Source organism: Somniosus microcephalus, chromosome 29, assembly GCF_052327205.1.
Source record: "Somniosus microcephalus isolate GS21.2 chromosome 29, FLI_Smic_1.0, whole genome shotgun sequence".
In the NCBI taxonomy this organism is placed as follows: domain Eukaryota; kingdom Metazoa; phylum Chordata; class Chondrichthyes; order Squaliformes; family Somniosidae; genus Somniosus; species Somniosus microcephalus.
The window spans coordinates 43,616,697-43,642,158 of record NC_141015.1 but is presented as its reverse complement, the minus strand read 5'-3'; the positions used below and the strand labels follow the sequence as shown (position 1 = coordinate 43,642,158).

The following is a 25,462-nucleotide window of genomic DNA, read 5'->3' as shown; positions in this document are numbered from 1 at the left end:
CTGAAGGCACGGCCGCCAATGGTGAAGCGATTAAAATTACATTAAGTACATGGACAGCAGGGGAGAGCATGAAAAGAGAGAATATGAAGAGATTAGGAGAGAAGTCAAAAAAGCAATTACGAAGGCAAAGAGGAACTATGAAATTAAATTATCAATGAACATAAAACAAAATAGTAAAATATTTTACAGGCACGTAAATAAAAAAAGGAAGGTTGGGATGGGAATAGTGCCACTAAGGAATGGACAGGATAATACTACAGGCAGCGATAGAGAGATGGCAGAAATATTAAATAATTACTTTGCTTCAGTATTTACCAAGGAGATAGAACAGGTGGAGATGACATCAGATGATGAGACTAGTAATGAGATAACTGCATTTATAATAAAACAAGGAGATATATTAAATAAACTAATGAAATTCAAAGAGGATAAAACCCCTGGTCCGGACGGATTATACCCACGCATTTTAAAAGAATCTGGGGAAGATAGCAGAGGCATTACTACACATATTTAATAATTTGTTAGAAAAAGGTGTAGTGCCAGAGGACTGGTGGATAGCTAACATAATACCTATATTTAAGAAGGGAGGTAGAACATGTCCAGGGAACATCAGCTTAACATCGGTGGTAAGAAAAATAATGGAATCCCTACTAAAGGAGAAAATAGAAGAACATCTCGAAATGAAAAATATAATAATAAATAGTCAGCATGGATTTCAAAAGGGAAAGTCTTGCTTGACCAACTTCATTGAATTTTTTGAAGAGGTAACAGAGAGAGTAGACAAGGGTAATGCAGTAGATGTAATTTATTTAGATTTTGAAAAGGTCCTCGATAATGTACCACATAATAGACTAATGAATAAGGTCAGGGAATATGGAGTCAGGGGACAAGTAGCAGAATGGATAGCTAGCTGGCTTCAAGACAGAAAGCAGAGAGTAGGGGTAAAGGGTAGTTATTCAGAGTGGCAGAAGGTGGGTAGTGGTGTTCCACAAAGATCAGTGCTGGGACCACTATTGTTCACAATTTATATTAACAATTTAGACTTTGGAATCAAAAACACAATTTCTAAATTTGCGGATGACACCAAATTGGGGGGACAGTCAATACTGAGGAGGACTGCAACAAATTACAGGAGGACATTAATAAACTTGCAGAATGGCCATATAATTGGCAAATGAAGTTCAACACAGATAAATGTGAGGTATTATATTTTGTTAAGAAAAATAGGGCGGTCACTTATTAATTGGAAAATAAGAATCTAAATGGGGTAGAGGAACTGAGGGATCTCGGAGTATAAATACACAAATCACTAAAAGTAACGACACAGGTTAACAAGGCCATAAAAAAGCAAACCAAGCACTAGGGTTTATTTCTAGAGGGATAGAATTGAAAAGTAGGGAAGTTATGCTGAACCTGTATCGAACCTTGGTTAGACCACACTTGGAGTACTGTGTACAGTTCTGGCCACCATATTATAAAAAGGATATAGAGGCACTGGAGAGGGTGCAGAGAAGATTTACAAGGATGATACCAGAAATGCGAGGGTTTACATATCAGGAAAGGATGAACAGGCTGGGTCTCTTTTCTCTTGAGAAGGCTGAGGGGTGACCTAATAGAGGTCTTTAAAATTATGAAAGGTTTTGATAGAGTGGATACAGAGTGTTTCCACTTGTGGGGAAGAGCAAAACTAGAGGCCATCAATATAAGATAGTCACCAAGAAATCCAATAGGGAATTCAGGAGAAACTTCTTTACCCAGAGAGTGGTGAGAATTTGTTTTTTTTATTTGTTTATGGGATGTGGGCGTCGCTGGTAAGACCAGCATTTATTGCCCATCCCTAGTTGCCCTTGAGAAGGTGGTGGTGAGCTGCCTTCTTGAACCGCTGCAGTCCGTGTGGTGAAGGTACTCCCACAGTGCTGTTAGGGAGGGAGTTCCAGGATTTTGACCCAGCGACGATGAAGGAACGGCCGATATATTTCCAAGTCAGGATGGTGTGTGACTTGGCGGGGAACTTGGAGGTGGTGGTGTTCCCATGCGCCTGCTGCCCTTGTCCTTCTAGGTGGAAGAGGTCGCGGGTTTGGGAGGTGCTGCTGAAGAAGCCTTGGCGAGTTGCTACAGTGCATCTTGTAGATGGTACACACTGCAGCCACGGTACGCCGGTGGAGGAGGGAATGAATGTTTAAGGTGGTGGATGGGGTGCCAATCAAGTGGGCTGCTTTGTCCTGGATGGTGTCAAGCTTCTTGAATGTTGTTGGAGCTGCACTCATCCAGGCAAGTGGAGAGTATTCCATCACACTCCTGACTTGTGCCTTGTAGATGGTGGAAAGGCTTTGGGGAGTCAGGAGGTGAGTCACTCCGCAGAATACCCAGCCTCTGACCTGCTCTTGTTGCCACAGTATTTATGTGGCTGGTCCAGTTAAGTTTCTGGTCAATGGTGAGCCCCAGGATGTTGATGGTGGGGGATTCGGCAATGGTAATTCCGTTGAATGTCAAGGGGTGGATATTAGACTCTCACTTGTTGGAGATAGTCATTGCCTGGCACTTGTGTGGTGCGAATGTTACCTGCCACTTATCAGCCCAAGTCTGAATGTCGTCTGACCGACTTCGTCTTAATTGGTCGGCAAGCCTGCAGGGCGGGGCTTACATAAGAACATAAGAACATAAGAAATAGGAGCAGGAGTAGGCCAATCGGCCCCTCGAGCCTGCTCCACCATTCAATAAGATCATGGCTGATCTGATCCTAACCTCAAATCTTCTATCACTGTGCATCCACCCGAACCCATGTGATCTCCCGGGAGAGGCGAAAAACCAGATAAAGACCCAATGGCCAATTTGGGAGAAAAAAATCTGGGAAATTCCTCTCCGACCCATCTAGGCGATCGAAATTCTTCCAGGAGATCACTCTGTCCCTATATTTTCTACAGTACTTACCTTCTGTAAAGGCGATCTCCACCCCAGCCAGGAGCAGGAATAAAACCATCTCCTGAAATCTAACAGAATTAGAACACAAGAAGTAGGAACAGAACCAGGCTACACGGCCCCTGGGCCCGCTCCACTACCCACAGGGCCATGACCATTCCGAACCTAGACTCATGTCCAATTTCCTGCCCGCTCCCCGTAACCCTTAATTCCCTTTACTTCTAGGAAACTATCTATTTCTGTTTTAAATTTATTTAATGATGTAGCTTCCACAGCTTTCTGGGGCAACAAATTCCACAAACCTACCACCCTCTGAGTGAAGAAGTTTCTCATCTCAGTTTTGAAAGAGCAGCCCCTTATTTTAAGATTATGCCCCCTAGTTCTAGTTTCACCCATCATTGGGAACATCCTCACCGCATCCACCCGATCAAGCCTCTTCACAATCTTATATGTTTCAATAAGATCGCCTCTCATTCTTCTGAACTCCAATGAGTAGAGTCCCAATCTACTCAACCTCTCCTCATATGACCACCCCCTCATCCCCGGGATTAACCGAGTGAACCTTCTTTGTACAAGGTTAATCAACGTAAAATCACGTCCGTGGGCCGGCTGCAGTTGAAGGCGGGACTGGAAGCCGGAAGCCATCTGACCCGCTCCCAACCTGCATCCATTGACAAAATCGCGGCCTAAGAATTTTTATAAATCTCGAAGGGCAATTTACTACCTGCAGGAATGAGACGCCACAGTTTAAATAGTTTGGTTTCTGGGCCAAAGAGGTTGAGTGGCATTGCAGGAGCAATGATCACATCATTAAAAGGGTCCTTGTGCTCTTAAGTACCAGCTCTATGTTTCTGTGACCAGTTTAATTCGGGTTTAATGTGCAAACCCAGCGAGTTCTTAAAAACAACAGGGAGTCTGAGGAGGAGCTGGTGTTCCCGGGCGGCCGGCAGTGATTCATGGGGAAGCTCTCCCTCGCCACAGGCCACTGCACGATTCACACAGTAATAACAGCGAGCGCCATTAAACTCACCGCCACTTTGGCAGCAAATTGTGCGCCAATGCGGTTCCTGGGAATAATGAACACAGCAAATTAATTCTGAATCCCTCACGATGGTATGACATTTTGTTTTGAGCTTGATTGAAAGTCTTCAATTATGATGCCGTTGCCACGGTACCAGCACACATTGCCTCTTGTCGATTTCTCTGTCAATAACATGTTGCTATGGAAACAGTCATCTAATTTCTAAGTACACCCCATTTTACCACCAAATACGGAATAATTCAGCCACTTATATTGTAATTAGTTAAGCTTCAAATGACACAATCAGCTCAGTCAATTCTGCACAAAATTATAATGAAACAAATGATCAGTTAATTGAGCTATTTTTTTATCTTTAGTCCTCTCGCGTTCTCTCTTCATCTCTCTCTTTCTCTTTCTCTCTTCCTCTCTCTCTCTCTTTCTCTTTCCCTCTCACTCTCACTCTCTCTCTCTCTCTCTCTATTTTTCCTTTGGCTCGCTGAGCAGGCTGGTCTTTGCTGTGAGCTTTGCTCTGGCTGCTGTCCAGGGCTCTCTGTCATTATCCCCCAGTAGATAAATGCATCTCAGTAAGGTTGGGCCTGGCAATATGTTGTCCTATGAGGAGAGATTGAGCAGATTGGGCCTCTGTAGTTTAGAAGAATGAGAGGTGGTCTCATTGAAACATACAAGATTCTGAGAGGGATTGACAGGGTAGATGCTGAGAGGATGTTTCCCCCTGGCGGGAGAGTCTAGAACCAGGGGTCACAGTCTCAGGATAAGGGGTCAACCATTTAGGACTGAGATGAGGAGAAATTTCTTCACTCAGAGGGTGGTGAATCTTTGGAATTCTCTACCCCAGAGGGCTGTGGAGGCTCAGTCGTTGAGTATATTCAAGACAGAGATCGATAGATTTTTGGACTCTAGGGGAATCAAGGGATGAGGAGATCGGGCGGGAAAGTGGAGTTGAGGTGGATGATCAGCCATGATCTTATTGAATGGCGGAGCAGGCTCGAGGGGCCGAATGGCCAACTCCTGCTCCTATTTCTTATGTACAGTCTGGCTCTGTGTGTAGGCAGGCTGGACCTGACCTGACTCCATCAGTTGTGTATTTGGCAAACTACAATTTTTCTTCTAAATATTTGTTTTATGAACTCGGTGCTTAATGTGCGGGATGTCGATGTCAGATTGCCCAGAGGCAGAGTGATATTGGCAATGCTGGCGAAGGAACAATTTCTGCTTCTTAAATAAGTGAGGTAGATTCCATGATAGTGTCGGCCGAGGCTCAGTTGGCAACACCCTCGCCTCTGAGTCCGAAGGTTGTGGGTTCAAGTCCACTCCAGAGACTTGAGCACAAAATCTAGGCTGACACTCTAGTGCTGTACTGAGGGAGCGCTGCACTGTCGGAGGTGCCGTCTTTCAGATGAGATGTTTAACCGAGGCCCCGTCGACCCTCTCAGGTGGACATAAAAGATCCCCTGGTACTATTTTGAAGAAGAGCAAGGAAGTTCGTCCTGGGGTCAATATTTATCCCTCAACCAACATCACCAAAACAGATGATCTGGTCATTATCACATTGCTGTTTGTGGGATCTTGCTGTGCGTGAATTGGTTGCCACGTTTCCTACATTACAACAACGACTGCACTTCAAAAAGTACTTCATTGGCTGTAAAGCGCTTTGGGACGTCCTTAAGTTGTGAAAGGTGCTGGAGAAATGCAATGATCTCATTGAATGGCGGAGCAGGCTCGAAGGGCCAAATGGCCGACTCCTGCTCCTATTTCTTATGTTTTAAGTTTTTCTTTTTCTTTTTAGATGGCCTGTGGAAGATGCAGGCTTGATGGGTGAATGTCCTTTTCCTGGTCCAGGTGTTCTTAAACAAATAAATGAACCTGAGTTGCAGTGTAACTCGCTGATCATCAACGCATCAAGCAGGGGAAGTTATAATGGGGAACAAAGAAATGGCAGGCCAATTAAATGCATATTTTGGTTCTGTCTTCACAAAGGAGGACACAAATAACCTCCCAGAGATGTTGGAGGACATAGGGTCTGATGAGAGGGAGGAATTGAAAGAAATCAGTATTTGTAGGGAAATGGTGTTATGGAAATTGACGGGATTGAAGGCCGATAAATCCCCAGGGCCTGATAATCTACATCCTAGGGTACTTAAGGAAGTGGCCCTGGAAATAGTAGATGCATTGCTGGTCATCTTCCAGAACTCGATAGACTCTGGAACAGTACCCATGGATTGGAGGGTAGCTAATGTTACCCCACTATTCAAAAAGGGTGGTAGAGAGAAAACGGGGAATTACAGACCGGTATGCCTGACATCGGTAGTGGGGAAAATGCTAGAGTCCATTATAAAGGATGTAATAGCTGAGCACTTGGAAAACAGTGACAGGATCGGACAAAGTCAACATGGATTTACAAAAGGTAAATCGTGCTTGACTAATCTACTGGAATTTTTTGAGGATGTAACTGGGAAAATAGATAAGGGAGAACCAGTAGATGTGGTGTATTTGGACTTTCAAAAGGCTTTCGATAAGGTCCCGCATAAGAGATTAGCGTGTAAAGTTAAGGTACATGGGATTGGGGGCAAGGTATTGACTTGGATAGAGAACTGGTTGGCGGACAGAAAGCAGAGAGTAGGAATTAACGGGTCTTTTTCCGAGTGGCAGGCAGTGACTAGTGGGGTACCGCAGGGATCGGTCCTTGGACCCCAGCTATTCACAATATACATTAATGATCTAGATAAGGGAACTAGATGTAATATCTCCAAGTTTGCAGATGACACAAAGCTGGGTGGGTGTGTGTGCTGCGAGGAGGATACCGAGAAACTCCAGGATGATTTGGACAGGTTGGGTGATTGGGCAGAAGCGTGGCAGATGCAATATAACGTGGATAAATGCGAGGTTATCCACTTTGGTGTCAAAAACAGAAAGGCAGACTATTATCTGAATGGCAATAGATTGGGAGAAGGGGAAGTGCAACGAGACCTGGGTGTCCTTGTGCACCAGTCACTGAAGGTAAGCATGCAGGTGCAGCAGGCGGTGAAGAAGGCAAATGGTATGTTGGCCTTCATAGCGAAAGGGTTTGAGTACAGGAGCAAGGATGTCCTGCTGCAGTTGTACAGGGCCTTGGTGAGACCACACCTGGAGTACTATGTGCAGTTTTGGTCGCCTTATCTGAGGAAGGATGTTCTTGCCATGGAAGGAGTTCAGCGAAGATTCACCAGGCTGATCCCTGGGATGGCAGGAATGACGTACGAGGAGGGATTGGGTCGATTGGGCTTATACTCGCTGGAGTTTAGAAGAATGAGAGGGGATCTCATCGAAACTTATAAAATTCTGACAGGTCTGGACAAACTAGATGCAGGTAGAATGTTCCCGATGGTCGGAGAGTCCAGAACCAGGGGTCATAGTCTAAGGATAAGGGGTAGGCCATTTAGGACAGAGATGAGGAAGAATTTCTTCACCCAGAGAGTGGTGAACCTGCGGAATTCTCTACCACAGAAGGCGGTTGAGGCCAAGTCTTTAAATATATTCAAGAAGGAGTTAGATATATTTCTTAGAGCTAAAAGGATCAAGGGGTATGGGGAGAAGGCAGGTACGGGGTACTGAGTTTGGATGATCAGCCATGATCGCATTGAATGGCGGAGCAGGCTCGAGGGGCCGAATGGCCTACTCCTGGTCCTATCTTCTATGTTTCTATGTTTCTATGTTTCTATCTGCCTGCGAATGTTGGGTAACAACAGGCCTCACCGTTTATCTCCGTGGAGACTGGTTGAGAATCAACTTTACTCTTTTTTCACCCAGGTCAATAAGTTTAATTTTCAGTAACCATGGTAAATAAATCAAAACTACCTCAGAAAGAACAGAGTAATCAAAGTATCACATTCTCTAATCAAACCCCAGCTCACATTTCCCAGCGACACACATCATCATCATCCAACGGCTCAACCGTTTCATAGCCTCACGTGACACCAGAACTGGCCCTCAGCAGTGACAGTGAAACTGCCAAACTACAGCTCCAGGGCGGAGGCCCAGGTTGTAGCTGTAGGCCCAGGCTGTGGGCCCAGGTTGTAGGCCCAGGCTGTAGCTGTAGGCCCAGGCTGTGGGCCCAGGTTGTAGGCCCAGGCTGTAGCTGTAGGCCCAGGCTGTGGGCCCAGGTTGTAGGCCCAGGCTGTAGCTGTAGGCCCAGGCTGTGGGCCCAGGCTGTGGGCCCAGGTTGTAGGCCCAGGCTGTAGCTGTAGGCCCGGGCTGTGGGCCCAGGTTGTAGGCCCAGGCTGTAGCTGTAGGCTCCAGGCTATAGGCCCAGGCTGTGGGCCCCGGCTGTAGGCCCAGGCTGTGGGCCCCGGCTGTAGGCCCAGGCTGTGGGCCCCGGCTGTAGGCCCAGGCTACACCACAACTACGTGCAATGTTCACACACTGTGACAGACCCAGTTCCAACAATCAGCACGTTAACAGAATGACTACACACAGCTCTGTGATCACACAAAAATATAACAGGACTTAAATTTGTTTAACCTTTATTTGTTTCTAACAACATTTTAAACATTTTAACAACTTGAATCGCATTGCCATTGACTGAATAAAGAAATAAATAAAACAACAGATAGGCCCTGATCTGACTGCAAGCCATAGGGTTTCCTTCCCGATTACATGCAATGTCTTATTTTCATGATCTGGGACTTGATCCCACACATATCCTAATAATCAACACCTTTGAGTAAATCATGCTGTTTTATTTAATGAAATACATGTGACTTATGAACAGAATACAAGAAAATAACCTATTATGAGGCAAAAGCTGTTGAGGCTGGGGATCAATTGTAAATTTCAAAACTGAGATCTGTTAAAGGTTTCGCAACCAAGGCGGGTAAATGGAGTTAAGATACAGATCAGCCATGATTTAACTGAACAGCAGAATAGGCTCGAGGGGCTGAATGGCCTCCTCCTGTTCCTATGTTCTATCCATTCAGTTCTACCTCAGTAAATTAGATTTGTTTCTCTCACAGATAAATACTGGGCCGTAACTTTATTCTCCAAGCTCCACAATAATTATACAAATAGGCCTAGAAATTCAGTCTGGACACTTTTGGGGCGCTAAAGTCGGGCGCTCGCTAAAGTTAGCGCCCGCCGGAAAGTGCAGGCCACCTCACCGAAATTCAGTAGAGTTGGCCAAGAGTTTGGCCGAGCGCTGAAACTGGCGTTGCAATACTCTGTTCAGGCGCTAATCCAGCGATGCGGCCTGATAACGCCGAGGCCGGGCGCAGCGCAGGTGCGGTCATGTTTTGATTGACAGCAGGCACCCTGACGCCGGCCTGCTCTTAAAGGGGGAAGGGTCGACTTTGACTGCTGCCACGCCCTGCATACTGGAGCCCTGCAGCTAGGCCTCAACACTGCTGGTGGGCCAAAATAGCGCCATCGGAGACATGGAGAGGGCCCGTGAACGAGCGCAGCGCTTCTCCGAGCATGCTCTGAGGGTGCTCATTAATGGTGTGGAGGACAAAAGACAGATCTTGTGCCTGGACAGTGGCAACAAGGCTCCCAGGAGCGAGTACAGGAAAGCCTGGAGGAGAATCGCCCGCAGGGTCTCATCCACCTGCGATGTCCCCAGGAGTGCGGACCAATGCCGCAAGAAGTTCAACGACCTCACTCGGTTGGTGAAGGTGAGTACCCTTTCCAGTGTCCTCCTCATCCTTGCATGTGAACCTCACATTATGGGCAAAGGGACCTCAAAGGCCTAATGGGCAGCCCTCCTCCCGCAGCAATGGCACTGGCATGATCATCAATAGCACTTTCTGCACTTACCACACTGGCCAAGCTATTCCACCATGGGAGGCAGTGCACACAGCAACAGGGCACCACACTGGCCAAGCTATTCCACCATGGGAGGCAGTGCACACAGCAACAGGGCACCACACTATACTTAGAGTCCGTCCTTTCTCTTGCAGGCCAAGCTGGCAAGGAATTTGAGGAGCCAGACTGTCACCGGTGGAGGCCGTCCCCAGTACCAGGTGCTCACTGATCTGGAGGAGAGCGTGGCTGGACTCATGCGTTCCCGGGTGACTGGCCCTGTTGCGATCGGAGATGCGGACCCTGTACTGGAACCCACTGGTAAGGACATGACCGGTTGGACCTCTCTCGTTGCCCTAGCGCTTCAGATCTAGATCCTTTCCCACTGACCGACAAATGCGCATAATGCCACCACTCAGGCCTCCCTCGCTGACGCCGTGTCCTCACTCTAAAGCTACTCTTATGCCTTCCTGCTTTCAGCTGCTGAGGAGGAGGTGGTCCCTGAAGCTCCGAGTGCCAGGCCCTTGGAGGAGGAGGACGACGAGGACCAGGAGGAAGGCGGCACATCGGGGGAACCCTCAGCCGCACCAGGGGATGGCAATGGAGGGGGGACGTCTGGCCTGCAGGAGAGCCAGGGGGAAGTGTTGCAGGGGAGGGCAGATCCTGTGGCCAGTGGGGTTGAGGCACGCGGGAAGGGTCCGGCAGCACGCCGGCCTGCTCCCCAGAGGGGGGAGGTGTTGCAGGGGAGGGCAGATCCTGGGCGCAGTGGGGTTGAGGCACGCGGGAAGGGTCCGGCAGCACGCCGGCCTGCTCCCCAGAGGGGGGAGGTGTTGCAGGGGAGGGCAGATCCTGGGCCCAGTGGGGTTGAGGCAGGCGGGAGGGTTCGGCCAGCTCGGCCGCCTTCTCCCCAGAGGGAGAGTCCTCCCTCCAGTCCGGAGAGGGTCCTCGCCCAGGAGGTGCGCCTCCTCGAAGAGATCTCGGCGGCCTCTGAGCGGCGCCACCAGGAGTTCATGGGGGTTGTGGACCAGATGCCTCAGGCCATTCAGTCCCTGGCTCAGAGTGTGGTCGCATTCGGGGAATCACAGGCCAGGGGGGTGGAACAACTCGCGGCAGCCCATGACAGGGGTGTCCAGCATCTCGCGGCAGTGCAGGACGCGACTCGCGAGATGAGTGGTGCCGTCCAGACACTGGCACAGCTGATGCGGCCACATACCAGGGCAGTTCGGGCACTCACTTCTGCCACACTCGCTGTGGCGCAGAGGCTTCGCCACGGCACCCGCCGCCCTGCTGCAGCACAGCGGTCTGGCCTCCACCAGATAGCTGCGCCTGCTGCTCTGCCAGGCCGGCCGAGTGCCAGTGTCTCTGGCGAACATCGCGCGCCTGCCATCAGCCAGCTTGCCCCCCTTGGTGCAGCCGACACTGCCACTCCCCCAGCCAAGGTGCGACGAGCTGCTGCTGGCACTGATGCTGGCCAGCGACAGCTGCAGCAGTCAGCAGCCGGCCCCTCCTGGGACGTGCGTCGTCTAGGCTGACCCCCAAGGGCATCTGCCGACACGCCTCGGGGCCCTCATGAGCCTTCCCCCAGCCTTGTCCCAGCCACAGGGCCCAGGTTGAGGCGGAGCAGCAGGTCGGGCAGGGGCCGGGGAAGGCTGTCTAAGGACTCGCCCTCTCGGCACACCCACTAGAGTGTGGTGAGAGCGGTTTTTTATATATGGGGGGGCTTGTGTTTTGGGGGGGATTATTTTGGGAAGGCCGAAGATCAAGGCCTTGTTTGTTTTTATGGGGGTGTTTGTGTTGTGGAGGGGGGCCCTTATTTTTGTAAGGCCGATGTTGAAGGCCATTTGGATGGCCAAGTTTTGTAAGTCCTCCCCAGGTTTTGGGAGCAACAGATGTTTTTGACTGTTTTTTGGGGCTCTTGTCTGTTTTTCTGTTTCATGTGGGAAGGGCCCTGATTTTGTGAAATAAAGCGTTTTATTTATTTAGCATGTCCAGGTGTCATGTTTCAAGTGGTTGTTGCGTTAACCGGCTGAGGGCTTGCGGAGCGGCTGCCTTCAGGTGCGTACATTTCCACAGCCCATTCCCTGACAGGGGGCCTAGAAGTGTCGAGCAATAAGCCCCCGGCGGACGGCCCTTGGACCTTGTGGCTCCCTCCTGGGCTGGTACTCCTCCTCCTCCTCCTCATGGTCCTCCTGCTCGTCCTCCTGAGGTGGTGGTGCAATGTCAGGTGGCAGTGCCTGAGTCCTGCGGATAGCCAGGTTGTGCAGCATGCAGCACACGACGACGAACTGGGAGACTCTATCCGGCGAGTACTGTAGAGAGCCGCCGGAACAATCCAGGCAGCGGAACCGTTGCTTGAGGATGCCTATCGTTTGCTCTATGATGTTCCTTGTGGCTTGATGGCTTTCGTTGTATGCCTCCTCCGCTGGGGTCCTGGGCGCGCGGAGCGGGGTCATGAGCCATGTACACAAAGGGTAGCCCTTGTCCCCAATAAGCCATCCCCTTGGTGGAGGCTGTGCCTCGAACATGTCAGCCACAGTAGTCTGGCGCAGGATGAATGCATCGTGGCTGCTTCCTGGGAAGCGGGCATTGACAGCTAGGATGCGCTGCCTGTGGTCACACACCAGCTGTACATTGAGGGAATGGTAGCCCTTCCGGTTGCGGTAATCCTTGGCATTGTGGATAGGTGCCCGCATAGCCACATGCGTGCAGTCAATGGCGCCCTGCACCATGGGGAAGCCCGCGAACCTGCCAAATCCGACTGCACGCTGCTCCTGCCTCTGTCGGGTCATGGGGAAGGAGATGAATTGGTGTCTCCTCGCGAAAAGTGCATTGGTGACCTGCCGGATGCAGCGATGCGCGGCAAACTGGGAGATGTTCGCTATGTCCCCAGCAGCGGCTTGGAAGGAGCCGCTTGCATAAAAGCTCAGAGCCACCGTGACCTTCACTTCCACCGAGAGAGACGTCCTGCACATCAGCTGTGGACGCAGATCTCTGTGAAGCAGCTGGCAGATCTCTGCAACCACCTCCCTTCTGAAGCGCAGCCTCTTAACACAATGCGCGGCAGTCATGGTGAGATAGGACACCTGCTGCCGGTATTGCCTGAGTGTGTAAGGCCTACGTTGCCGACGCCTGATGGCCCCTCTGCGTCTAGGCATGGCTGGCCCTCTCTCACAGCGTCTGCGAGCCCTTCGCACATAATGCTGCAACTCAGGGTTGCACCCCCATACAGCCCCCATAATGAAGTTGAAAACAGTGAAATCACAATGAGTCAAATGTCAAAGCACTGGCCAGAAGCCAAAAATACCTCTCCTATGTTGTCCCAAATCAGTTAGCTCTGTCCCTTGGTCTCTGTCCAGAAATCCAAAGCAGTAAAGTAATTGCAGCAAAATGGCTGGGCTTTATAGGTCAGTGTAAGTGCCCTTTAATTAGTGCTCCCCGAGGCCCACAGGGCCTCTGTTGCGTTCCACTTCACAGTTCTTAGCAGCGCCACGCCCACATTGGGCGGGCGCCACTGAATTTCCGGTTTGGGGCGCACAAACAGCGTTGCGCGACGATATGACGTCATAAGCTGCGCGCGCGCCTGAGCGGGCGCAAACACTTTGCGCCGGCGCTAAATGTCAACTGAATTTGGGCGTCGGCGCGGATCGCGCTGCGCCCGGGCGCAAAGTGCCTAGCGCTGGAAGTAGACCCCTCTTATGGCGTTAACGGCTGGCGCTATCCACTGAATTTCTAGGCCATAGTGTTTTCTTCCGTGCTACCTCTCTATATGTGAGTAAAGATCTTCTGGCAAAGCGATGAATTATGGCCAATTCCTACAGGGTTCCAGTCACTAAGCCGCTGGAGAGTTATGTTAATACAATAAAGTTTACCAAGACCTGCCCCTTACTCATCAAACGTTCCTCCTATTTTTTCCCGTTGACAATCTCTCTGCGGTAAATAACACTGGTGGTTTTTCCCATCTGCTGGGACAACTCGCGCATCAACTGAATGTGTCTCGAGTGCGATACAGGAGCCACATCTGATCACCACTTGACATCGCTCCTTAAAGCCATGACCACAGGGCAATTGAGCTGAGCCGCTGTCACTCCAGGGCTGCGGAGAAACACAGGCCTCCAAACTTCAGGGCCCATCCAATCTGAACAGAACTATCAGATTGTAATTGAGTTGGGTTTTTTTTTAAAAGAAAGCTTATCATAAAACATTATCTTTGTTATAAATCTCATCATCAAGAAACTACTTATGAAATAATGCTGGACGGCCAGCTGGTGGCGCCGTCCAAGGAGTATAAATACTCGGGCGTGGGCCCAGCTTGCCCAGGGACATTTTGTAAGACAAGGAGCTAGTGAAGTACAACTAGACCTCCATGTTCTGAAACAAGTTGATTAAAGCCTTGCTTTATACTCAAACCAAGTGCGTAGTGAGTTTTATTACGTCAATCTTATTCTCTCTTTTTGAAGATTCCTGAAGTTTTCGATCTTCATCCCAGAAATGTCCCAGGTGTGGGGATCATTCCTCAAAAGTCCTCATCCCAGCCGGAGAACTCATCCGGAGGCTCGTCATTCTCAGGAGAGAAGCTGTCGAAGTGACTGTGATCTGCTGGTCCTTTCAACTTAAGGCAAGGAGTTAGCAAAAGATTATACGAAGAATGATACCGGGGCTAAAAGGGTTAGATTATGAGGACAGGTTGCACAGACTGGGCTTGTGTTCCCCCGAGTTTAGAAGATTAAGGGGTGATCTAACCGAGGTATATAAGATGATTAAAGTTGATAGGGTGGATAGAGAGAAACTATTTCCTCTGGCGGAGAGAGTCCAGAAGAAGGGGGCAGAACCTTCAAATTAGAGCCAGGCCGTTCAGGGGTGATGTCAGGAAGCATGTCTGCACACAAAGAGTAGTGGAAATCTGGAACTCTCGCCCACCAAAAAAGCTGTTGAGGCTGGGGGTCAATTGGAAAATTTCAAAACTGGGATTGATAGATTTTTGTTAGGCGAGGGTATCAAGGGATATGGAACCAAGGCGGGGAGAGAAATAATCAACAAAACTGGCCATAAAAATTAAAATCTACAGTAAAAAAAAAAGAAATTCTCAATCACCATTTACAATCTTAGAGTCACCTCTTAAAGTCACTCGATGTCTTTAGATAGGAGCTGGGTCAGAATCTGGCGAGGAGGAGGATCAGCAGCTGGAGAGGTTTTAACAGCATTGCTCATCTTATTTCTTCCATAGGAGATGGTGTTCCCCTTTGACATAGACCATGGGGTACGACTGTCTAAATGCTCAAATGTGTTCATCTGAAATTCCTCTCCCGGGTATTTTAGCAGTGGTTATCCTGTTTATTTCGATTGGGTGAACGGCCCACTAAAGTATGAAAGCGAGGACTCTCAGACCAAAACGACAAGCCAGGAATGTTCAACTATTTGGTCTTTGGGAGTCTCATAGAGTCATAGCATCGTACAGCACAGAAGGAGGCCATTCGGCCCATCATGCCTGTGCCGGCTCTTTGAAAGAGCTCTCCAATTAGTCCCACTCCCCCCTGCTCTTTCCCCACAGCCCTGCAAATGTTTTTCCTTTTGAAAGTTACTATTGAATCTGCCTCCTCCGCCCTTTCAGGCAGCGCATTCCAGATCACAACAACTCGCTGCGGAGAAGACTGTCTCCTCATCTCCCCTCTGGTTCTTTTACCAATTAAGGATGCGACTGCTGCCAACAAACCGGAAGCGGACTGCGCATGCACGCTGCCGGTTCGTTACGGGAGCAGGTTCGTTAAAAAAATGGAAATGCCGGGAGAGCGGGCCGTGAGGGAAAATGCCGGGAGGGAGCGGGCCCTGAGGGAAAATGCCGGGAGAGAGCGGGCCCTGAGGGAAAATGCTGGGAGAGCGCGGACCGTGAGGGAAAATGCCGGGAGGGAGCGGACCGTGAGGGAAAATGCCGGGAGGGAGCGGGCCCTGAGGGAAAATGCCGGGAGAGAGTGGGCCCTGAGGGAAAATGCTGGGAGAGAGCGGACTGTGAGGGAAAATGCCGGGAGAGAGCAGACCAGGAGGGAAAATGCTCTGTGGAAAAAAAAAAGAAGCTTCTGGTTCCAGATTAATGCGCTTCTGCGCAGCTTCCTGTCGTCGGCAGGAGTTACTCCGTGAGCTTAAATCTGTGTCCTCTGGTTATCGACCCTCCTGCCACTGGAAACAGTTTCTCCCGATCTATGGTATCAAATCCCCTCATGATTTTGAACACCTCTATCAAATCTCCCTTTAACCTTCTCTGCTCTAAGGAGAACAATCGCAGCTTCTCCAGACTCTCCATGTAACTGAAGTCCCTCATCCCTGTTATAATTCTGGGAAATCTTCTCTGCACCCTCTCCAAGGCCTTGATATCCTTCCTAAAATGCGGTGCCCAGCATTAGACTCAATACTCTAGCTGAGGCCTAACCAGTGATTTATAAAGGTTCAGCAAAAACTTCCTTGCTTTTGTACTCTGCCTCTATTTATAATAAAGCCAAGGATCCCATATTTATTTAACAGCTTTATGAACCTATTCTTGAAAGATTTCTGTCTCTCTGTTCTGGCACCCCGTTAACATTGTACCATTGTTCCTACGTTCCAACAGTGACTACACTTCAAAAGTACTTCATTGGCTGTGAAGCACTTTGGGGCGTCCTGAGGTCGTGAAAGGCACTATAGAAATGCAAGTCTTCCTTCCATTAAATTTATATTGCCTCTCCTCATTCTTGCTACGGTCCAACGGGATTGGCTCCCTGAGATGCGTGGGGCTATCGGTGTCATTCCTTATTTCAGAAACGTGAAAAACAGTATAAAGAAAGTGCCCAGCTATGAGTCATGGCAATGCTGTAATTACCTCTCTTTGAAGAAAGGACTTCATTTTCCGAGATCTGAGCCCTTCCCAGTCAAAGCCTTGAAACCATCTAAAACAAAGTGAAAAATAAACAATGTACTTGTAACGTGGTTATAAGAGACAAAGGTAATTTATTCTCTTCATATCAGCGAGGTCGCAACGATCAATTAGAGACTGACAGCTCGAGTACTCTCTGAGAGCAGTGTGCCTATTAACAAAGCACGACAATGACTTTTATTCCACTGAATATCAAAGCTTTAATATTTTCATAAAAAAGTACCGGAAAGTATTTGGATTTCACCTTGATCTTTCCTGCACATCTTGCATTAAAAAAGCACCTCTCCCATCCAGATATCGCCATGTGCCTCACACCATTATTTTTGATGGTGCAGTGACTGTTATGCATTGCGTTCGGAGCTCCGAGTTCAGAATCTTAGTTACTTTCAAAAGGGGCCACAACTGAATTAAGGCGGGAGTAAAAGCAACCGTACAACATTCACATTCACCTCCCCCCCAACCCCATGGTAGGTGTTAGCAAATTGATGGCGTGTAAACCTGTCATTTGCCAGTCCTCCGACATCAGCCACACTTTTCTCTCAGTGTCAGCCGTGGCTCAGTGGGCAGCACTTCCTCGCCTCTGAGTCAGAAGGTTGTGGGTTCAAGTCCCACTCCAGAGACTTGAGCACAAAAATCTAGGCTGACACTTCAGTGCAGTGCTGAGGGAGCGCTGCACTGTCGGAAATGCCGTCTTTCTTTTTTTATATTTATTCATTTTATGGGATGTGGGCATTGCTGACAAGGCCAGCATTTATTGCCCATCCCTAGTTGCCCTCGAGAAGGTGGTGGTGAGCCGCCTTCTTGAACCGCTGCAGTCCATGTGGTGATGGTACGCCCACAGTGCTGTTAGGGAGGGAGTTCCAGGATTTTGACCCAGCGACTTCTAAGTCAGGATGGTGCCTGACTTGGAGGGGAACTTGGAGGTGGTGGTGTTCCCATGCGCCTGCTGCCCTTGTTCTTCTAGGTGGAAGAGGTTGCGGGTTTGGGAGGTGCTGCCGAAGAAGCCTTGGCGAGTTGCTGCAGTGCATCTTGTAGATGGTACACACTGCAGCCACGGTGCGCCGGTGGTGGAGGAAGTGAATGTTTAAGGTGGTGGATGGGGTGCCAATCAAGCGGGCTGCTTTGTCCTGGATGGTGTCGAGCTTGTGTTGTTGGAGCTGCACTCATCCAGGCAAGTGGAGAGTATTCCATCACACTCCTGACTTGTGCCTTGTGGATGGTGGAAAGGCTGAGACATTGAACTGAGGCCCTGTCTGCCTCTCAGGTGGACGTATTTTGAAGAAGAGCAGGGGAGTTCTCCCCGGTGTCCTGGCCAATATTTATCCCTCAACCAACATATGAAAAACAGATTATCTGGTCATTATCACATTGCTGTTTGTGAGAGCTTGCTGTGCGCAAATTGGCTGCTGTGTTTCCAGCATTACAACAGTGACCACAATTCAAAAAAAGCACTTCATTGGCTGTAAAGCGCTTTGGGACGTCCTGAGATCCTGAAAGGCGCTATAGAAATGCAAGTCTTTCTTTATTGTAACCTTTAGTTTTTACACCTGTTGTATCTTTCTTTTTCCTGGACATAAGAACATAAGAACATAAGAAATAGGAACAGGAGTAGGCCAATCAGCCCCTCGAACCTGCTCCGCCATTCAATAAGATCATGGCTGATCTGATCCTAACCGCCAATCCACTATCACAGAACCATCTCCTGAATCTAACAGAATTAGACACACGAAATAGGAGCAGGATCAGGCTACACGGCCCCTGGGCCCGCTCCGCTACCCACAGGGCCATGACCGATCCGAACCTAGACTCATGTCCAAATTCCTGCCCGCTCCCCGTAACCCTTAATTCCCTTTACTTCTAGGAAACTGTCTATTTCTGTTTTAAATTTATGTAATGATGTAGCTTCTACAGCTTTTTGGGGCAGCATATTCCATGGACCTACCACCCTCTGAGTGAAGACATTGTGTGTGGCCCAGGAGTAATGTCGCTGAAAGGGTTTATCAGTTGGTCTTGGGGCATGATATGGTTGGTGGTTGTTTTTGTCGGAGTTTTTTTGTCATTTACCCAAAATTTCTGGTAACCTCCTCCTTATTGGCCCCATAAATACATAGAATGTACAGCACAGAAACAGGCCATTCGGCCCAACTGGTCCGTGCCGGTGCTTCTGCTCCACGCGAGCCTCCTCCCACCCCTCTTCATCTCACCCTATCAGCATAAACTTCCATTCCTTTCTCCCTCATGTGCGTATTTCGATTCCCCTTAAATGCATCTATACTATTCACCTCAACCACTCCCTGTGGGAGTGAGTTCCACATTCTCACCACTCTCTGGGTAAAGAAGTTTCTCCTGAATTCCCAATTGGATTTATTAGTGACTGTCTTATATTTCTTATATTTATGGCCCCTTCACAGTTGTTTTATTTTGTAGTTTATCTTTTTATGGTCACAGAAGTCACAGAAACCCCACAGTGCAGATAGAGGCCATTTCGGCCCATCGAGCCTGCACCGACACATATCCCACCCGATCCCCGTAACCCCTACGCCAATCCCACCCTATCCCCACATATTTAATCCCCCTAACACTAAGGGTCAATTTATCATAGCCAATCAACCTAACCTGCACATCTTTGGACTGTGGGAGGAAACCGGAGCACCCGGAGGAAACCCACGCAAACACGGGGAGAATGTGCAAACTCCACACAGACAGTCACCCGAGGCCAGATTCGAACCCGGGTCCCTGGTGCTGTGAGGCAACAGTGCTAACCACTATGCCACCGTGTCTGGTGAATGTTTGTGCTTGTCAAGGTGAAGACTATCACTGCTGTGGAGTTGAGGATTTTGCTCTCACTCGCTCCCGGCCCAGATTCAGTATGGTCTAGATAAAGAGCGGAAATCCAGCCACTCACTGCCCCAGGATTTCCTGACCATCAGATGGGAATATTGCCGGCTGCGTGTGTCCTGAGTACTGAAGGGCCGAGAGTGGGTGAGGCTCCCTGCGGGCACAGAACTGAGAGCATGAAGAACTTATTGACTTGAGCTGACTTCAGGCTCCCAGTGAAGTCAGCTCTCCAATGACCAGAGGTGTGGTTCGCACCCTCAAATCCATTCATCGGAACAGGAGGAGGCCATTCAGCCCCTCGAGCCTGTTCCACCATGCAATCAGATCAGGGCTGATCTGCATCTTATCTCCATCTACCCGCCTTGGTTCCGTATCCCTTACTACCCTTATCCAACAAAAACCTATTGACATGAATCAGTCATTCATGAAAGAAAGACTTATGAAATAATACTGAGCGGCCTACGGGTGGCGCTGTCCAGGGAGAGTATAAATACTCGGGCACGGGCCCAGCTTGCGCAGGACATTCTTAACAGGAACTAGTGAAGGACACAACTAGACCTCCATGTTGTAAAACAGTTGATTAAAGCTTTGTTTAACGCTTAGACCAAGTGCCTAGTAGTTCTCTTACGTCACCTATCAATCTCAGTTTTGAAATTTTCAATTGACCCCCAGCCTCAACAGCTTTTTGGAGGAGAGAGTCCCAGATTTCCACCACCCTTTGTGTGAAGAAGTGCTTCCTGACATCACCCCTGAACGGCCTGGCTCTAATTTTAAGGTTCTGCCCCCTTGTTCTGGCCTCCCCCAATTCCCACCAGGACCCTAATTTCCACCCCAATACCACAGTTCCATTCCCCACTTGGCCCTTTACTGGTCCCGTCACTTACTTGTGTTTCCGAATATCATTTATTCCATTCTTCTTGTTTCCTAACCTCTCTGTTGGATTAATTCTGCACAATTATTAAACAGCCACGTTAAAATAGGAACACAATTCATCAGCCAGTTTCAAGTCAGCAATTCATTCAGCAAACACATTAAAATCTGGCAACATTTAAAGAGCAATAGTTTCCTCTTTGAAACATAAGATAAAGAAAATAAAATTCCACTAAAAACATAAAATGGCAGAAATACACAGCAGGTCACTCGGCCTCTGGAAAGTGAAAGGACCAGTTCTGATGTTTCAGGTGAACGATCATTGATCGCTCGTCCTGATGAAGATTTACGCATCCACTGAATCACGGCTGACACCTCGCTCCTGGAGGGACAGACCCGCATGTCAGGAACTTGGGGGTGAGGTTGGGAGCACGAGATCCTAAAATCTACCTTGAGAAAACCTTGAGAGCCACGTGAAAAACCTTAGGACAAATTCATTGTGAAATCTTAACAGAAGAAAGAGGGAATGTATTTGAGGCTAGTTTAAGAGATGAGGCACAAACCACAATCGCTACGGCGTGAGGTTAGATGGAACCTAACAAAACAAGCAGAAATACTCCAGAAGACTCGAGTAATGAGGATTGGGATTCAATGCAAGCAGTTGAAGATAGTTGAAGAAGGAATTAGGAGAAGGAAGAAAGCAATTTGGAGACAATTGAAGACAGCAGTAGGAGGGAGCAAAGACTATAAAAACAGTAGGAAAGTTAAAGAATAGGATGGCCCATTAAGGGATAGATTCGGTAAATCTTTCATAAATAATGAAGATATGGCAGATGGTTTTAAATGGATTTTTCACATCAGTCTTCACCAAGGAAGAATGTGGACAATCCCCAGATACAGTAAGTGTGGCTAAGACTTGTAGAAATGAAGATAGCACTCTGTACAAAAATATGAAGGATTAAAATGCTCCTGGGCCAGATGGGCTAGATCTCTCTCAGAGAAGCCAAGCTCTGGTTGCTGTTTTTAGCCATCACGTTTCAATAAAGGGTCATGTTTGTAAATAACATTTTCTTACTTGCACAGTCTCCTGATCAGATCCTCTGGCCGTTTGGAGATTCGCTTTGGAAAATCCACTTTCTCCATTCCTCTCAAAATCATGTTGTAAATTTTAATTGGATCGGATCCTGTGAAAGGAGGACTGGAGAGACAGAACGACGGGATCATGAATCAACTTGGGCCTGTGTGTGTCCGTAATCTGACAATCCTTTCGATGTTTAGTGACACAGCTACACAACTGGGCGAGTGGTTCAATGTGGACACATCTAGCAACGCAGGAGGTGTCAATAAATACAAACTAGGAAGTCACGCCTGCAGTAGGGATAGTTAATAAAGAAAAACTGTGAAAACTGGAAGTATTGGAAAGACCCAGAAAATGCATCAGGATCTGAAGGAGAGGAGACAGGTGAGAGTTTCAGGTACAACTCCTTCAGAATAGTTAGAATGCTGCTCTTTGTTGTACTAGCGTCATTTCCCCTCTGGTTACCATGGAAATGTAGGGTAGAATGTCAGGGGTCAGGGTCGGGGTTCGGGGGGAGAGACTTTCTCTGTAACAAAACCATCAACGCAATCTTTCATTGTGCGGACCAGATGGAGAACTCCTTTGATGCAATGGATGTGCAACATTTCTCAGTACTTTTGTCGGACATACACTCCTCGGAAGGTATTTGGAGAGAACACCACTTGTGCCTTTCTTACTATTCATGTGTTGTGCTGGGTGATCTACTCATTGCAGAGTCTGAAGGTTCTGTATGGTCTCCTCTATTTCACAGATTCTTCGAGCCTGTAGCCTCACTCCACCACTGGCGGCCGTGCCTTCAGCTGTATAGGCCCAAAGCTCTGGAATTCCCTCCCTAAACTTCGCTACCTCGCTCTCCTCCTTTAAGACATTCCTTAACTTTCTTAAAGGAGGATAGCGTCAGCCAGTGGCTCAGTGGGCAGCACTCTCTAGGTGGGAGGGGCTAGGAGTGAGCCAGGTGTGACTGGTTGCCTAATTGCAGCTGGGTGTTGGAGGAAGTTTTGTAAAAAGTTGGTGGAGGGTTTTGGGGTGTTGTTTTCAGGTTTTAGGGCCTTTTTGGCCCACAAAAAACAGTCAGATGGCTGCTGAGGGGTCCGGAGTGCTGGGCCCCTCAGAGGACAATATTCCCGAGAGGAATTTTATTAGGGAAGAAACTGTGGTGGGAAGGGGGAAAAAAAGGCCCAAAGATTTGGGCTGGGACCTCAGGAGGTTTGGTAAAGAAAATACGGTGGTGGTGCAATGTGAAGATAAGAAGATTCGAGCCTGGGATATAATTCAGGCGGTTCATGAGGACTGTGGTGAGGGAAGCTGTTTTGCCTGCCGACCAAAACCAAATGTGGGATTTGAGGTGACGGTCAGTGGCCGTGAGGAGGTGGAAAAACTGCTGCTCAGTCTGAAAGTTGGGGAGAAATTTTTGGAGGTGACTCTGCTATATTCAGAGGAGGTGGTGGTTTCATTTTTGAACTTGCCTGTGTACATCAAGGACGAAGTGCTGAGCAAAAAGTTGGAGTCGTGGGACATTAAAATCTGTTCCGAAATAAAGAGGAGGTACTATCCGGGAACACGGGTAGCAGACGGAACCCGGTTTGTAAAGGTGCGGTTCCCAGGGGGGGTGAGGTCTTTGCCTTACAGTATGAAGTGCGAGACACTGGAAGGAATACAGTACTTTCATGTGCTGCACGATAACCAAGTAAAGGTGTGTTACTATTGTCTGGGACATGACCATCTCGTAAGAAACTGTCCTGATTTGTATTGTTACAATTGCGGTGAGTCGGGACATATCGCACGGAGCTGCAAGGCAGAGAGCTGTGGGGTGTGTCGTAAAGGCCCCGCCCGCTGTGAGTGTGTGGCAGAAGGGAGAGAAATGAGTGATGAGGAGATGGGAGAAGGAGCAGGAGAGGAGTGTGGAACGGCCGGAGGCGCGGTGCAGTCGGAGGACACAGCCGGTAAAATGAAGGAAAAAGGAGCACAGGAAGAGGCAGAGGTTGGCGGAGCGGAGATCGAGATGGAGATGGCGGAAAACACGGCGAATGCTATGGAGGGGAATAAAGACAGCAGCGGGCAGCAAGGGTCGAGTGCAGACTCGAGCCTTAGTGCAGTTCGGCTCCCCCTGGGGAGTCTGGTGTCTGCGGGGGGAGAGGAGGCGGGAGCGGGGTGTGTGGTGGAAGTGAGTGCTCCAGGGAGAGGCGGGGAGTCGGATATTTTGGTGAGCGGGAGGGGGCAGGGCGGGGAGAGGGTGCAAGAGGCAGGAGCCTTAAAGGGACAGCAGAATGGGATCGGCGAGATAGAGACGTCAGAAGGGAACAATTTAGGTGCGCCATTGTCCCATGGAGTGAGGGAACAAGGTGCAAGGGTCAGAGGTAGAGACGTGGTCAAAGGGGGCGGCACAGTGGGAGAAACTGCGACAGCAGGAAGACTCTCTATGGGAGATGAAGTATCTGACGGGGAGCGGGATTATGTATCTGACGGGGAGCAGGCACAGGGGGTTGCAGAAGAGCTTGAGTGTGAGGAATTAGAGGGGGACAGAGACATGGAAGTCGGGGGTGGGGTGGCATCATGTGGAAAGGGAAAGGTTAGTGAGGGGCAGAAGGAGGGAGAAAGGGCAGCTCCTGGGTCCAAACTTAAGGCAAGGAAGAGGCTGAAATAGCAGGGAGGGGTCAAACAGGAGGGGAAAAAGAGCCGGAGGCTGCAGGAAAAAGCAACAGCTGCCCGGAAAGTTGAGAAGGAGTATGAGAGGAGGGAAGAGCCAGAGATTAAATGATGGGGAGATTATTGGGCATACTTCCCTTCTTTGGAGCCATGATTACATTGGTCTCGATCAATGTGAACGGACTGAGGGGTGAGAAGAAATTGCAGCAGTTGTTGCAGGGTTTTAAAGGCACGGACTTGTTGTGTCTGCAAGAAACCTTTTGGGATGAGGATATTCTAGAAAGAGTTCAGAAGGTTTGGAAGGGAGAGGTGTTTGCAAGTTGTGCAAACATTAACCGTAGAGGGGTGGCTGTTTTGGTGAGTCTGTCCATAGAAGGGAACGTTGCCTTAGTGGACAAGGACACTGAGGGGAGATTTTTACGGCTAAGGGTAAAATTGGAGGGATTTAATTGTGATCTTTTTAATATCTATGCACCGAACGACCATTGCAAGCGTCGCGAGTTTTTTCGGGGGTTATTCACTGAAGTGGCAGAGGTGGAAAATCCTTGTATAGTGGGGGATTTTAATGTATTTTTATCTTGGATGGACATTTCAGCCCAGATGACCTTTAAAGAGGACAACTCCAGAGGGATGATTATAAAAATGATGGCAAATTTAAATTTGAGAGGCTTATGGAGGGACCGGAACCCCGTAAAAAGGGAGTTCTCCAGAGCAGGTTGGGTGGGTGATGTTTTAAAACAGAGCCGAATAGATTTTGTGTTAATGCGGGAAGGGTTAAGTTCGGAGGTGATGGAGATTTATTATAAAAAAGTATTTTTTAGTGATCACTCGGCTTTGGTTCTTAGAATTAGGAACAGCAGAGTTAAGATCAGTTCAGGGGTATGGATTTTAAACAATCAATACCTGAAGGAAAGTGCTTATAAAGAAGGGATTATAAATATAATAAAGAATGCTCGGAAGGAACTTTTGTTCTTGAAAGAAAGAAGAGTTTGGTGGGACAATTTCAAATATGAGGTAAAAGTTTTTTCGGTACGTTATGGGAAAAAGAGGGCGGCAGCTAACCGGCATCGAGAAGAGAATATAAACAAAAGGTTTACGGATGTCTGTAAAGCAGTTGACGGAGGGGATAAAGGAGCTGAGACTAAGTTCCGGGTGCTAAAGGAAGAGTGGGAATTATTGCAAGCTGAAAAATGCAAGGGGGCCATTCTCCGTGCAAAGGCTAGAGATGCATTGGAGGGCGAAAGATGCACTAGATATTTTCTAGAGCAAGAGAAGCTGCGACAGAGATTATCGTTAATTGAGGAGTTGAAGGTTGGGGAGAAGATCATTCATGAAAGTGAGGAGATTTTGGAGGCGGCTAGCAGCTTTTATCAAGAGCTATATACAAAAGAAGACATTT

At 48.6% G+C, this 25,462-nt stretch overlaps 1 protein-coding gene across 2 annotated transcripts in view; it reads right to left on the bottom strand.

The window, feature by feature from the left end:
* Nucleotides 1–12,774: 12,774 nt before the first annotated feature.
* The window catches only part of prkg2l (protein kinase cGMP-dependent 2, like), a 77,662-nt gene continuing 64,974 nt past the window's right edge, over nucleotides 12,775–25,462 (bottom strand). For both annotated transcript variants that reach the window (XM_085970731.1, XM_085970732.1), the window contains exons 15-18: nucleotides 21,415–21,537; nucleotides 20,354–20,416; nucleotides 16,578–16,644; nucleotides 12,775–14,339 (exon numbers count right to left, since the gene is read on the bottom strand). In XM_085970731.1, coding sequence (XP_085826857.1) covers nucleotides 14,244–14,339; nucleotides 16,578–16,644; nucleotides 20,354–20,416; nucleotides 21,415–21,537 — 349 coding nt within the window. In that variant the 3' untranslated portion in view covers nucleotides 12,775–14,243. The remainder of the gene's footprint in view (nucleotides 14,340–16,577; nucleotides 16,645–20,353; nucleotides 20,417–21,414; nucleotides 21,538–25,462) is intronic.